This window comes from Nuphar pumila, chromosome 15 (genome assembly GCF_984573655.1).
Source record: "Nuphar pumila chromosome 15, dmNupPumi1.hap1.1, whole genome shotgun sequence".
In the NCBI taxonomy this organism is placed as follows: Eukaryota; Viridiplantae; Streptophyta; class Magnoliopsida; order Nymphaeales; family Nymphaeaceae; genus Nuphar; species Nuphar pumila.
Window position 1 is genome coordinate 72,443,793 of NC_143263.1, and position 12,621 is coordinate 72,456,413.

The 12,621-nt window shown below is 35.9% G+C and overlaps 1 protein-coding gene across 5 annotated transcripts; it reads right to left on the reverse strand.

Moving 5' to 3' along the window:
• Nucleotides 1–397: 397 nt before the first annotated feature.
• Nucleotides 398–10,162, reverse strand: LOC149815576 (putative BOI-related E3 ubiquitin-protein ligase 2). Of its 5 annotated transcripts, none has more exons than XM_089988605.1 (6): nt 9,735–10,118; nt 8,859–8,905; nt 4,914–4,972; nt 4,705–4,823; nt 1,417–1,766; nt 398–1,091 (listed from the first exon to the last, which is right to left on the reverse strand). In XM_089988605.1, the coding sequence occupies exons 4-6, from the start codon at nt 4,802–4,804 to the stop codon at nt 552–554; spliced, it is 990 nt and encodes a 329-aa protein (XP_089844731.1). In that variant the 5' UTR covers nt 4,805–4,823; nt 4,914–4,972; nt 8,859–8,905; nt 9,735–10,118; the 3' UTR covers nt 398–551. The 5 variants fall into 5 exon arrangements, with proteins under 5 accessions (XP_089844731.1, XP_089844732.1, XP_089844733.1 ...); XM_089988606.1 differs by having other exon boundaries at nt 1,417–1,724; nt 9,735–10,114; XM_089988607.1 differs by lacking the exon at nt 8,859–8,905 and having other exon boundaries at nt 1,417–1,724; nt 10,018–10,162.
• Nucleotides 10,163–12,621: the final 2,459 nt, after the last annotated feature.

Sequence of the window (12,621 nt, forward strand, 5' to 3'; positions counted from 1 at the left end):
TATGTGCTATCATTACATTAATTGCATTTTAATATGTATCTGCTTAACATGAGAAACCAACAACTCAATCTACCAACTTAGGTGCCCAGTTGTGCCACATACCACTACGACTAGAACTTTATATTGTGCAGTTTTGTCAAAAAAAATGCTATTAGTTACTAAATCACACACATGAGAGTACAGGATAATCATTTTTACACATCAATATAATGTGTCGAAAAATACCATGGTTAAAAATTGAGGTCTCATCCAATCCGATGTGACAATAACATGCTCTAACCAAAATCTATCAACCATTTACACTCGGATGGCAGATACATTTAGGTACAACTTAGAGAGCAGCATTGCCAGATCAAAAACAAGATCACAAAAATTATAGACAGGGCAGCTAAGCATAGGTAAAACAACAACCAGAAATCACTTCCAAGTTCATTTCTAGCATGTACAACTTTGATAACTTATAAGAAATCCTAAGCAAGTGCTGGGTTTATTTTGCTTTTCATTCTTTTTCTTTTTAATCTTTTACTATTTTCCTTTCCTTTTACTGGTATTTAGGACATATAAACCTCAACACCTGCAGTTTTCATGGTCTGACAAACAGGGCAAACATCCACAGAGCCCTCACAGTCCTTACATATGCAAAGATGCCTACAAGGCCACAGTAAGATGGAGATTTCTTTATTTTTGCAAACCTTGCAATTTCTCTGCTCCTTTAATTCCCTGTTCTCCAGAAGGACTTTTGTTGGCATGCCAGAAATCACGTTCTGGTTGTAAGAGGAGGCAGAGTCATCTACCTCACTGTCTCCACACCCTTCCTTCCCTTGATCAGTCCCCTGAGCAATCACATGTTCGAGGTTGCTCCTAAGGGAATTAACCATGGCTTCATTGTACCGGGCTCTCTGATGCCAACTATGAGCCTCTGATGCCACTTCTTTTATCCTCTCAACCAATTCACGGTTCTTCCGGTTCATGTTCTCAATCTCAACTTCTTTTTCCTTCAGTTTCCTTCCAACTTCTTTTTCTAATGTGCTTAACAATGAAGCCATTTGCCTCTTCTTCATCTCCTTGACTCCTTTGGTAATATGTTCTTCCTGTTAGAGAGAGAGAGAGAGAGAGAGACTTGTCAGGACAGACGAGAGATAAATGAAAAAACCACAACAAATATCAACAGTATAAAATTTTAAACCAACAATAGTTTATTAGCATTATGGTCACTGAAAGGTTGGTCTCCATGAAGCGCACACACGCTGATTTATTTTATGCAAATAATATTATTCATTCGTAAGTCCTGGAAAAGCAGTTTTTGGATTTTCACAGCCAAAAAATTATAAAATAAAAGAAACAAGTGCTTACCAAAACAAATTTAAATTTCTTGCTAATTACGACATCTTGCTCAACAGCTTAAAGGACACACACCTGAACTCGAATGTAATGATCAAACTCTTCTTTCTGATGATCAATCTCAGCCCTTAGACTATCCCCAAGAGATGAAATGACAGGAAGAGTTGTCATGCTTCCACTTGCAGAAGTAACAGATGAGTTGGGTTCGTCATCGTCATATGACAGCCTCAGCCCAGTTGATACACCATTTGAATGTGGAATGCTTGCAGAACGATCTACTTCATCGTGAGCAAAGTTGTTCAGAGAGAAGTGAAGCTTCTGCTGTCTTGATATAGCCTCTGTTTCTCTGCCCCTTTTGCTTGGCCTATTCAGACCTGCTGCACCTTCATTTCCACCACAATTAATGGGATCAACATTATAACCAACTGGAAGCACAATTGGAATAATTATTAGCAAGTTTCAGCATAAAATTGCAAAGAATGAAATGTATTGATGCCCTCATACCAATGAAGTGACTAAAAACATATCCAGTCTATCAGCAAGAGAAGCAAAAAAGAATTATACAACTGGGTAATCTGGCTTGAGAGTTTAACTTAATTTTGGTTGAGTCTCACTAGATTTGAGCCATGAGCAGTAACAATATAGAACATCTGGTGAAATTGGCGCCAACATGGACCTTGGTTCAATAATACAATGTCAGACCAGGTCTTTACTGCATAATGTTACTAACCATTGCAACTAGAGATGGACTCTAAGGAGTTGGACAGAACTAGATCAATGATACTGGATCAAATAATTCAACAACAGCTTCCAGAATGACGCTAACATGAGAATATCGAGAAACTATGAAAACAAACGCTTTTTCAAAATATGCATGGTAAAACCAGCAGGGGAAAAAACAAAAAAAGAAGAAAAAATGAAGTACATGACAAATTCTATCAATAACATGTGTCATGCTGTAGAAAGTGATCAGAGCTTCCAAAAACACTGACAGCACCAGCAAGAAAGTGCAGCAAAGGTTCAAACGACTGGATGAAGGTCTATATGACATGAACGTCAAACCTCACAATAACCACAAATTGAGCAGAATGCTGTGCCACCTCAACATGAGAAAGAAAAAACTAGATAAGGAATTCAAAAAAGGTACACTGCCATCAGAACTACAAAAGAAAAGGAGTAGAAGATAATCAAAACTCTCTGACAATTGCCTCAAGAAAGCAATAGAACATAAAAAGAAACAGTAGAAGATAATCACTATATTCATTGATAATTGTCTAAGAAAACTACTAAAAGGTATCCTATCATCAGAAATAATAAAGTATTTTAAAAACAAGAAGAAATTGATAGAAAGGATGGAAAAATGAGCCCAGCAGAAGAAATGGTCTGATAGAAAACTAACCCCCCCAAGTCAAAACACAAACACAAAACATAAGAAAAGGTGATATTAGCACAAATCACCCAAGATGAAACAAAAATACAAGAAATCAAACAAGCATACAGAAAGAAACAATGTAAACAATTTGAGAAATTTGTTGAATCCTAAAAACTAAAAAAGTTAAGAAAAACAGAAAGGATGGCCTAGAAGTAGAAAACGATAACAGCAGGTAAAATTGATTGAATTTCTCATCTATCATTATAGTAAAGAAATGCAGTTTATTGTACAATGAAGCATCATGCTACAACATGGCAATTTATGAAAAGCCATCAGAATAAATCCAATAAGAAAAAGGAAAACAAGAAGGTGATGAATTAGAAACAGATGCATGAATCAGGATGGAAATCAAACCATATGGACCACTAAGAGTCTAAGATTGTACCAAACATAAATGGAACAGCAAAATAAGCTTATATTTGTGATGAATAAATATTAACTACTTTAGAAACTGCATTAATATTAATAGCCATGAAAACTATCTAGAGATTTGGAAAAAACGAAAACAAACAGTGACACTTTAAAATTAATAAACAATAAAAGGGTCATAAAGACAATCAAAAGAGATGACTGCCTGCATATTTAGATATATAAAGGAGTGAAGATGAAAGCTACTTAAATATGATAGCACATGCCGAAATGGTAAAAGGCATGGATTGAAACCTGAGAGAAATTGCATAAGGTAGTCCCAGAAAAGAAAGAGATCATTGACTTCAATAGATAGAATAGATCATGTTCAAATGGTTCCAAGTCAACTTCAAGAACAATATTGTGTCATAGACACATAGAGATTTTGTATACACACACACACACACACACACACACACATATTATCAAATATCTGTCATTTTAAAATCTCCCTTGACATGGTTTTTCAAGGTACTCAAATAAACTGAAGAAATGTAATATATTAAAAACATAAACAAAAGCTATTGCACTAATATCATGATACTATTGCAATATTTTTGTGGTACTTTCAAAGAATGTCAATTTGATCAAAATTTTTACTTCTAAAACTTTAGTTTATTATTATTATTATTATTATTATTTTGCAAAAAACCTTAAAATTTCCTGAGGAAAACTAATTATAAGTTCTTCCAAGAAAAATCCTCACCGACACATTGCTGCTAGCGATTTTGGTGACTAGATATAGTAATATACACCTCTTCCTAGATATCTTCCTCAAAATTAAAAATTATTAGTCATAACCCACATGAAAGACAAAAGAAATTAATAAAATCAGCCAAGATAATGAATTCATAGAAATCAGATCACTGCTGGCAGGAAAAATCTCTTTGGAACACCCCCCGACTCTCTGCAAGATGTGTTGCTAACAATTAGCTCGAGCTTGACTAGAATCACTCCAGAGTCCAAACTACTACAGCTTGGTTAGCATCCATTGCATCAGCCCAGGTAGAAGCACAAAGAAGAAAAAAAGAAGATGCAACATGTCCACAAAAATTGGAAAGAAAAAACCCAAACACAAAAAGGAGGATGAAAAAGCGGTGCATTCTAGCTGCACACCAACTAAAGATAAATTAGCAACAAAAACATAGAGAACAGATCACAATAGAACATGAGTTAAATATTTCCAATAAACCTAGTTGGAAAAGACTAGTCAGCAATCTATCACAATAAGTGGAAATCCAACAAATAACATATGTTGCCAAAGAGTAATCATGTTAAGAGAGTGCTTGAGGACAGAAAATATGCCCAAAATATCAGCCAGAACCAGCAACTATGAAATTCCAGAATAAAAGAATGAAAACATGTCTGACTGCTATAACCTAATGCGAAATCAACAAATTCAGTGGCAGACAAACTAATGACGAGTACAAAGAGTATCAAAAATGTAATTAGAGCAATACAGATGGAAATAAAATGAAAAAGCAAGAAGCAAGATACATATATAAATTCTCGATGATGCTTACCAAATAACTGAAGCTGGGTTGACCCACTGGGATCATATTGCAACTGATTTTCCTCTAAAAAAACAGGAAAGACAGGGGTGCTATTGCCTCCTCCAAACATCTTCAGAAGATACCTAAAGCTAAGCAAACGGTACACCAAACATGTCAAAAACGTACAATTATCAATTACAACAGAAAACAGAAAGAATACTTATGGTTGGAAAAAAAACCTGAAAAAATACAGGATTGTGATGGTGATCCTCTATGAATTAAGCAGATCACGCTTGTTCTGTAGCAAAAAACATTATACATGATAAAAACAAAAACATTAAAAGATGCGGATGTCAAGTCTTTACAACAACAACAACTATGCCTTCATCCCAAAACAATTGGGGTCGGCGATATGAACCAAAAAAGAAAATCATTCTGGGTCTTCCACATGAATCCTTCTCCTCCAATCATTTATATCCAATGCGATGTCCTCGGTGAGGTTCAAAGCATTCATATCCTTTCCTATCATCTCCATCCATGTCTTCCTAGGCCTACCCCGACCTCTTTTAACTAATATATTTTTCCATTTCTCCATCCTTCTAACTGGAGCATCATTAGGCCTTCGCCGAATATGTCCAAACCACCGTAAACGATTCTCTCTCATCTTATTTTCAATGGGTGCAACGCCTAACTTCTTACGTATCTCCTCGTTCCGAATCTTATCTTTTATTGTATTTCCACAGATCCATCTCAGCTACACTCATTTTTTGAATATGATGTCTCTTGGCAGCCCACCATTCCGTACCATATAGTAAAGTGGGCCTAATAGTCGTCCTATAAAACTTTCCCTTCAACCGCAATGGCATTCTACGATTGCACAACACTCCAGTTGCACTTTTCCATTTCATCCACCCAACCTTTAGCCTATGATTTACATCTCCATCAATTTCTCCATACTTTTGAATGATAGATCCCAAATATTTGAAACAATCATCCACCGGTATTTCTTGCTCACCAAGCTTCACTACACTCCCATCACTACTTCATTGCTTACTAAACCGACATTCCATACATTCTGTCTTACTCTTACTCAACTTAAAACCTCTTGCTTCCAATGTCTGTCTCCATAATTCTAACTTAGCATTAACCCCAACTCTAGACTCATCAATCAAAACAATATCATCGCAAACAACATACACCACGGCACATTTTCTTGAATTGATCTCGTAAGCTCATCCATCACTATAGCAAATAAGAAAGGTCTTAATGCAGATCCTTGATGTAACCCAACCGTTATAGGAAAATTGGTTGTCACCCCTCCACAAGTGCGGACATTGGTTACTACTCCTTCGTACATATCTTTAATTATACTAATGTACTTGAGAGAAACACATTTCTTCATCATTGTCCACCAGAGAACATCCCTAGGTACTCTATCGTATGCCTTCTCCAAATCAATAAAAACCATATGCAAATCTTTGTTCCTCTCTAAATCTCTCAATAAGTTGTCTAAGAAGATGTATAGCTTCCATAGTTGATCTTCCAAGCATAAAACCAAATTGATTCTCCGATATCATGACAACCTTCCTCAACCTATACTCAATCACCCTCTCCCAAAGTTTCATAGTATGACTCATGAGTTTTATGCCACGATAGTTTGTGCAATCTTGTATATCACCCTTATTCTTATATACAGGCACCAAAGTACTCTTCCTCCACTCATTAGGCATCTTATTTGTCCGCCAAATCTTGTTAAAAAGATTTGTCAACCATTCTAAACCTTTTTCTCCCAAGCATTTTCAGGCCTCGATAGGTATACTATCTAGGTCAACTGCCCTTCTTGATTTCATTTTCTTCAAAGCCTCTGCAATTTCTTTATTTTGAATCTTGGGCATGAAGTCATGATTCATCTCATGAAAAAGAATGGAGAAGTCTCCAACATCTTGAGCATGACTTTCATTAAATAGCTTATCAAAATAATCTTTTCATCTCTCCTTAATCTCATCATCTTTGACTAAAAACCTTTGTGTTTCATTTTTGATACATCTAACCGTAAGCAGATCCCTCGATTTCCTATCTCTCGTCTTTGCAAGCCTATAAATATCCTTCTCGCCCTCTTTGGTATCCAACTTGTCATAAACCTCCTTATATACCTTATCCCTCGCGTTTCAAACTACTTTTTTAGCTTCCTTCTTTGCAATCATATACTTCTCCAAATTCTCATTATCACGACTCTTACTTAGATTTATATAACACTCGCTTTTAACCTTAATAGTTAATTTGATATCCTCGTTCCACCATGATGTATCCTTACCTAGCGGTGCACCACCTTTAGACTCGCCCAATACCTCCTTAGCCACCTTTCTCATGCCACCCGCTATCTTATTCCACATTGATTCTGAATCCTCCTCGAGACACCAATCAGCTTATTTAACTACCTGCTCTACAAACATTCCTTGTTTAGCTCCTTTCAGTGCCCACCACTTAATTCTAGGATCTATCCTATGTCTATCCCTTTTGCGGCATTATCTAATTCTAAGATCTAAAATTAAGACTCTATGTTGTGTAGCTACACTTTCTCCCGGTATAACCTTACAATCGATGCAACAACCCCTATCTCTCTTTCTAAGTACGAAAAAATCTATATGACTTGTATTAACCCCACTTTTAAATGTTACTGGGTGAGACTCCCTCTTCCTAAACCAAGTGTTTGCTAAGATCTATGTCACATGGGTGCGAGTGCGAGTGTGGGTGCGGGGATTCGACACTTCCAAAAAACCCGGGTGCGGGGGTGCGGCAGGGGCAAAAATGTAATATATATATATATATAGTGTATATGTATGAATGTATGGTAGCTGTTAAGGTCCATGACATTTATGCCCAACTTACTTTTTACCATTTTTTATCTTATATGGTTGTCCCCAAAGATGATTGTGGAGCCTGATTCATTGTTTTTGCCCTTGCAGGAAGGGGGGTCCGGGGGCTCCCCCCGGCAGGCGGGGGTCCAGGGGGAGCCACCGCTGGCGGGGGGTTATAGGGGGGCAGCGACCCCCCAAAGAATTTTTTTTAAATTCCGTAGCCTATTTCATAGGGCAAAAAAAAATAAAAAAAAAACAATCCAAAAAAAATGGACAAAAATGACCCTGGGTTCGGTCAACGCACCCAGGGTCGGGTTGACCGCACCCGCACCCGCGTTGAGTCGCGTCGACGCGGGTGCGGCACCCTGCTAGCCGAATCCCTGTGACATAGGCTAAGATCATATCATAGGAGAAACAAAAATCTAAAATCCTTTCTCCACTTTCGTTTCTTTCTCCTATACCATAGCCTCCATGGATACTCTCAAATCCATCCCTACTAATGCCTACATGCGCATTAAGGTCACCGCCGATGAAAAGCTTTTCTCCATAAGATATCCCTTGTACTACTCCATCTAAATCTTCCCAAAATTGACGCTTAATGGAATCATATAAACCTACTTGAGGTGCATAAACACTAATAATATTAATAATATATGTACCTAATACTAATTTAATAAGTAAAATCCTAACACCCTTCCTATGAACCTCAACTACATTATCTATAAACTCACGACTCATAACAATCTCTACTCCATTCTTATTCCTATTTATTCCTATATACCAAATCTTATATCCCCAAGGTTCTATCACTTTTGCTTTCTCACCTACCCATTTGGTCTCTTGTAGACATAAAATATCAATCTTTCTCCTACACATAACATCTATTAACTCTACCAACTTACCAGTTAAAGACCCTATGTTCCAAGTGGCTAGCCTAATTTTATGGTCTTGGACTAACTTCTTTACCCCCACCTGTCCAACAAAGTGAGGGAACCCTTGCCTATTTGACACCACACCCGGGCGCCGGTGTGACGCATCGCTTTCGGCCGACGACCTAGCAACCCTTGCCCATTTATCACTGCCTCCGGGCCTATAGAGTACAACGTGTCGCTCAGTAGGAAACGCCCCAACGAAATTCTCATATTGGTTCATATTCACAGGGTATGACTAAGTTTTTATGCTGGCCGTCACTGGCCTACCGCAACCCTCCTCCTTTATCTGGGCTTGGGACCGGCAGTGTATAACTAAACAGTTATACACAGGCGGATGTCAAGTCTTTAAAACGAAAAAATATAGCAGGAGCATGAAGGGCACCAAAGCATATACCTATGATAATAAAGTGAAAATTCAGAAGAAACACTAAAATCCAAACACTGCAACCAAACAAAATATGTAGAATCAGAACCAAGATATCTCCAATAAATGTGAAAACCCTAAGGAAATGGAATGAACTACCAAGGACCAAAAGGATGTTAAAATGTGGTATATTTTAAATGCTGCGCATTTCCAAAAGAAGAAATGGTGTCAAGATGCTAAAATCATTAACCAGAGTAGATAAAACGCATAAGAGGGCACTTATCTTGTGATCTACAAATGCACAAATGTCATATTTTCAAAGTAAATTTCTAATTTTCCCCTAAAGAAACAAGCTGGTCAAATTACAAGGTTCCTGCAAGTAAGCTAGTAATGTTTGTTCATACAAGGATGCAGAAACCTATCTCAAAAGATCGCATACAGAAATATCAAACAGAACCAATTTTCTGTCCAAAAGATAACCACGATGTCTTAATAAAAATAATATCAACACCTAAAAAGTCACCCGGACATCAAAGAATAACGCAACTTCATTTTCGCGACCTAGAGAAAGTACAAGATAACCCTAAAAATGACAATATTTCTAAGAAATCGTACATAAGAAAAAAAAAAAAAAAAAAGCGAAAAGCAGCCCATTGATGACATGATCCATCAATAAAATCACAAGAAAATTCATATTGTCCGATCAAATGATAAATATACCTAAAAGAGTGTTACCAAACACATCAAAATGTCATTATTTCAACACTACTTCAGCAAACATCAATAAAAAGGCACAAGGGATCCATTTTTGGGTTAAAAATAGCAAAAAAATCCTAAAACGATTAAAAAAAATCCACAAAAACCTAGTTCGCCATAACAAAATAAGAAGAAAAGAAACGCAGATACCTCCATTTTTATGATCAAAAAGCCTAAAATGACAATATTTCCATAACTTCAAAGTTTGCCATTAAAAATCGATCTGCGATCTAAAAAGACAAAAAACAAAGAATTAAGCAAATAAATCTCATAAAAACACGCAAAAAATGATGCGATTTCACCATAGATAGCATCCAAAACCCATCCGGATCATCGATAACGCAAAAGAAACGAGATGAACCGCCCGTTCCCAATCTGATATGGCAGCGAAGAGGAGATCGGGAAAACCTTGGTAGACGGATCCGATACGCACCTCAAAATCCGGGGTTTCCGACGGGGAATCGGAATACACGGACCGGATTCGGATCGGAGGTCACGATAAGGGGAGTCCTCACGACGACTCTGATTCTCTCGTCGCCTTCCGCCCTTTCTCAGCCTTCCTCCGTCGCCTCTGCAACATCTTTCCGTTTCATTGGTTTAATGGTTCGGGAGTTTGTTGCTTGACAGAATTACGTAAAAGCACCTAGTTTAAACAGAAATTATGGTGATGCCATTCAGAGGATAATCACTTGGTATGTTGAAATTACTCTTTTATCCTTTAATTTTCATAATTACGACGGTGTCCCCGCGTTTTGTTAACGGGTTGGATATACATAATTTTCAGAACCGAGGGATCTGCTTTGAGATCTTTGGCTTTTGTAAGTCAAAACCATATCTAATTATAATTAAATGCAAATATAATTTTGTTTTTTTGCTATTCAATGTGATGTGATGGATATCCAGATTTGAACTTTTCACCATCCAAAGTCCAAGTCCGATTACATGTTAAAAATGGAGTTGTCAAGCTTCGGCATGCGGTATAATACCTCAGAATTTTTACGTAAGATGACCTAAATTCAAATATGTGAGTGACCAAAATCCGTTGATTTCAAGTTTGATGTGGGTTAGAACGAACTAAACTCGATATCTAGTCAGAACCGGAGATTGAGCGATGTAGATTCTATAGAATCGATCCCCACGAGATTTGGATCAACCAAGAAACCAAAAAACTCATTTAATCGAAAAAACGAGTAAAGTACAGTTTAGGTTTAGATCAAGATCCAAATAATCCAAAATCTAAAAAAACATTTACCAAAAACAAAAAAAAAGTAGAGGCATAATGACAAAAAAATTGAGGCATTTTGGAAAAGAGGACGGGGATGAAGAAAAGACTCAATCCAATGAAAAATGGCCACATGTCTGTCCCTCTCCCTCTCTTTCCTCTCCTTAGCCGACATCCCCTCACTCCTTCTAGAGACTCATCTTTCTTCTTCTTTTTTTAACTTTTACTCTCTCTTTTGCTCACAAGACCGCCAAAGTAGGTTATATGTTCCCCCCAAGAACACGCAGTTGCGTGTTCTCGGGTCTGAATGAGTGCCACGTATGTAAGCATGTGGGGCTCGTTTCCCCATGTGTATCGACATCACTTAGCATCAGAGTATGATGCGTTTGCAAAGACTTAAGTACCATTTCTCATCATTCTCATCATGAAATAATGGTTTGAGAAAATAACAAAAATGTTCTTCATTCAAAAAAAAGTGAAACGACGGTTCGAGATACTCTATCTAGAAAAGTGAAAAGGCTACAATTTGTTTACTAAATATAATGTTACAGTTTGTTTACTGAATATTTAGCTAATTTCAGTGCAATATTCACAAAACAAGGTGCCAGAAAACTCAGCAAAGTGCTTGAAGAGAACATCGACCAGATGCGAGATGAATTTGTATAAAGAAACACTATCAATAATTTTGTACGTATGAAACCACTATCAATTATATATTTATGTATGTCATGGGTATGTATATTAACAAGTGCATATTTGTTGTAAACAGACTATACACGATTTTGTCATGTATATTCAAAATAAGGGAACAACCATGTTGGTTCGCGTTGTCACCCCTTATTTTATGGTATATCGGTTATCTTATATGTTTATTTTCTTTTTTGATTTACTAATGTACCTTCGTGTTTTAAACTTACTATTATTATTGTTTCGTTAAACAGAGTATCGTCCGCCGAATGTCATACGTGGTTGGATTTCTAGACGGACTACAATACTGGAGTAACAATGACCAAATGACAGACTTAGTTTGTGACCATATCGATTTGTAAGATGTTAAATCTATTTAAGATCTTGTTTTGATTCTTAATATCGATTTTTAAGCTACCAATAGAAATTTGCATATCAATTTAAGATATTGTTTTGATTCTTAATATCGATTTCTATGTTGATTCTAAATATCGATTTTTAAGATATCAATAGGAATTTTCAAATCGATTTAAGATATTTTTTTATTCTTAATCGATTTCTATGCTGATTCTTAATATCTAATTTTAAGTTATCAATAGGAATTTCTATATCAATTAAAGATATTGTTCTGATTCTTAATATCGATTTCTATATTAATTCCTAATATCGATTTAAGATATTGTTTTAGTTCTTAATATCGATTTATATGCTGATTCTTAATATCAATTTAAGATATTATTTTGATTCTTAATGTCGACTAAAGATTTTGTTTTGATTTTAAATATCGATTTTTAATATATCAATAGGAATTTCCATATCGATTTAAGATGTTTTGATTCTTAATATCGATTTAAGATATTGTTTTGATTCTAAATATTGAATTTTAAGATATCAATACGAATTTTCAAATCGATTTAAGATATTATTTTGAATCTTAATATTGATTTCTATGTTGATTCTTAATATCGATTTAAGATATTGTTTTTATTCTTAATACTGATTTCTATGTTGATTCTTAATATATATTTTTAATCTATCAATAAAAATTCCAATATCGATTTAAGATATTGTTCTGATTCTTAATATCGATTTCTATGTTGATTCCTAATATCAATTTAAGATGTTGTT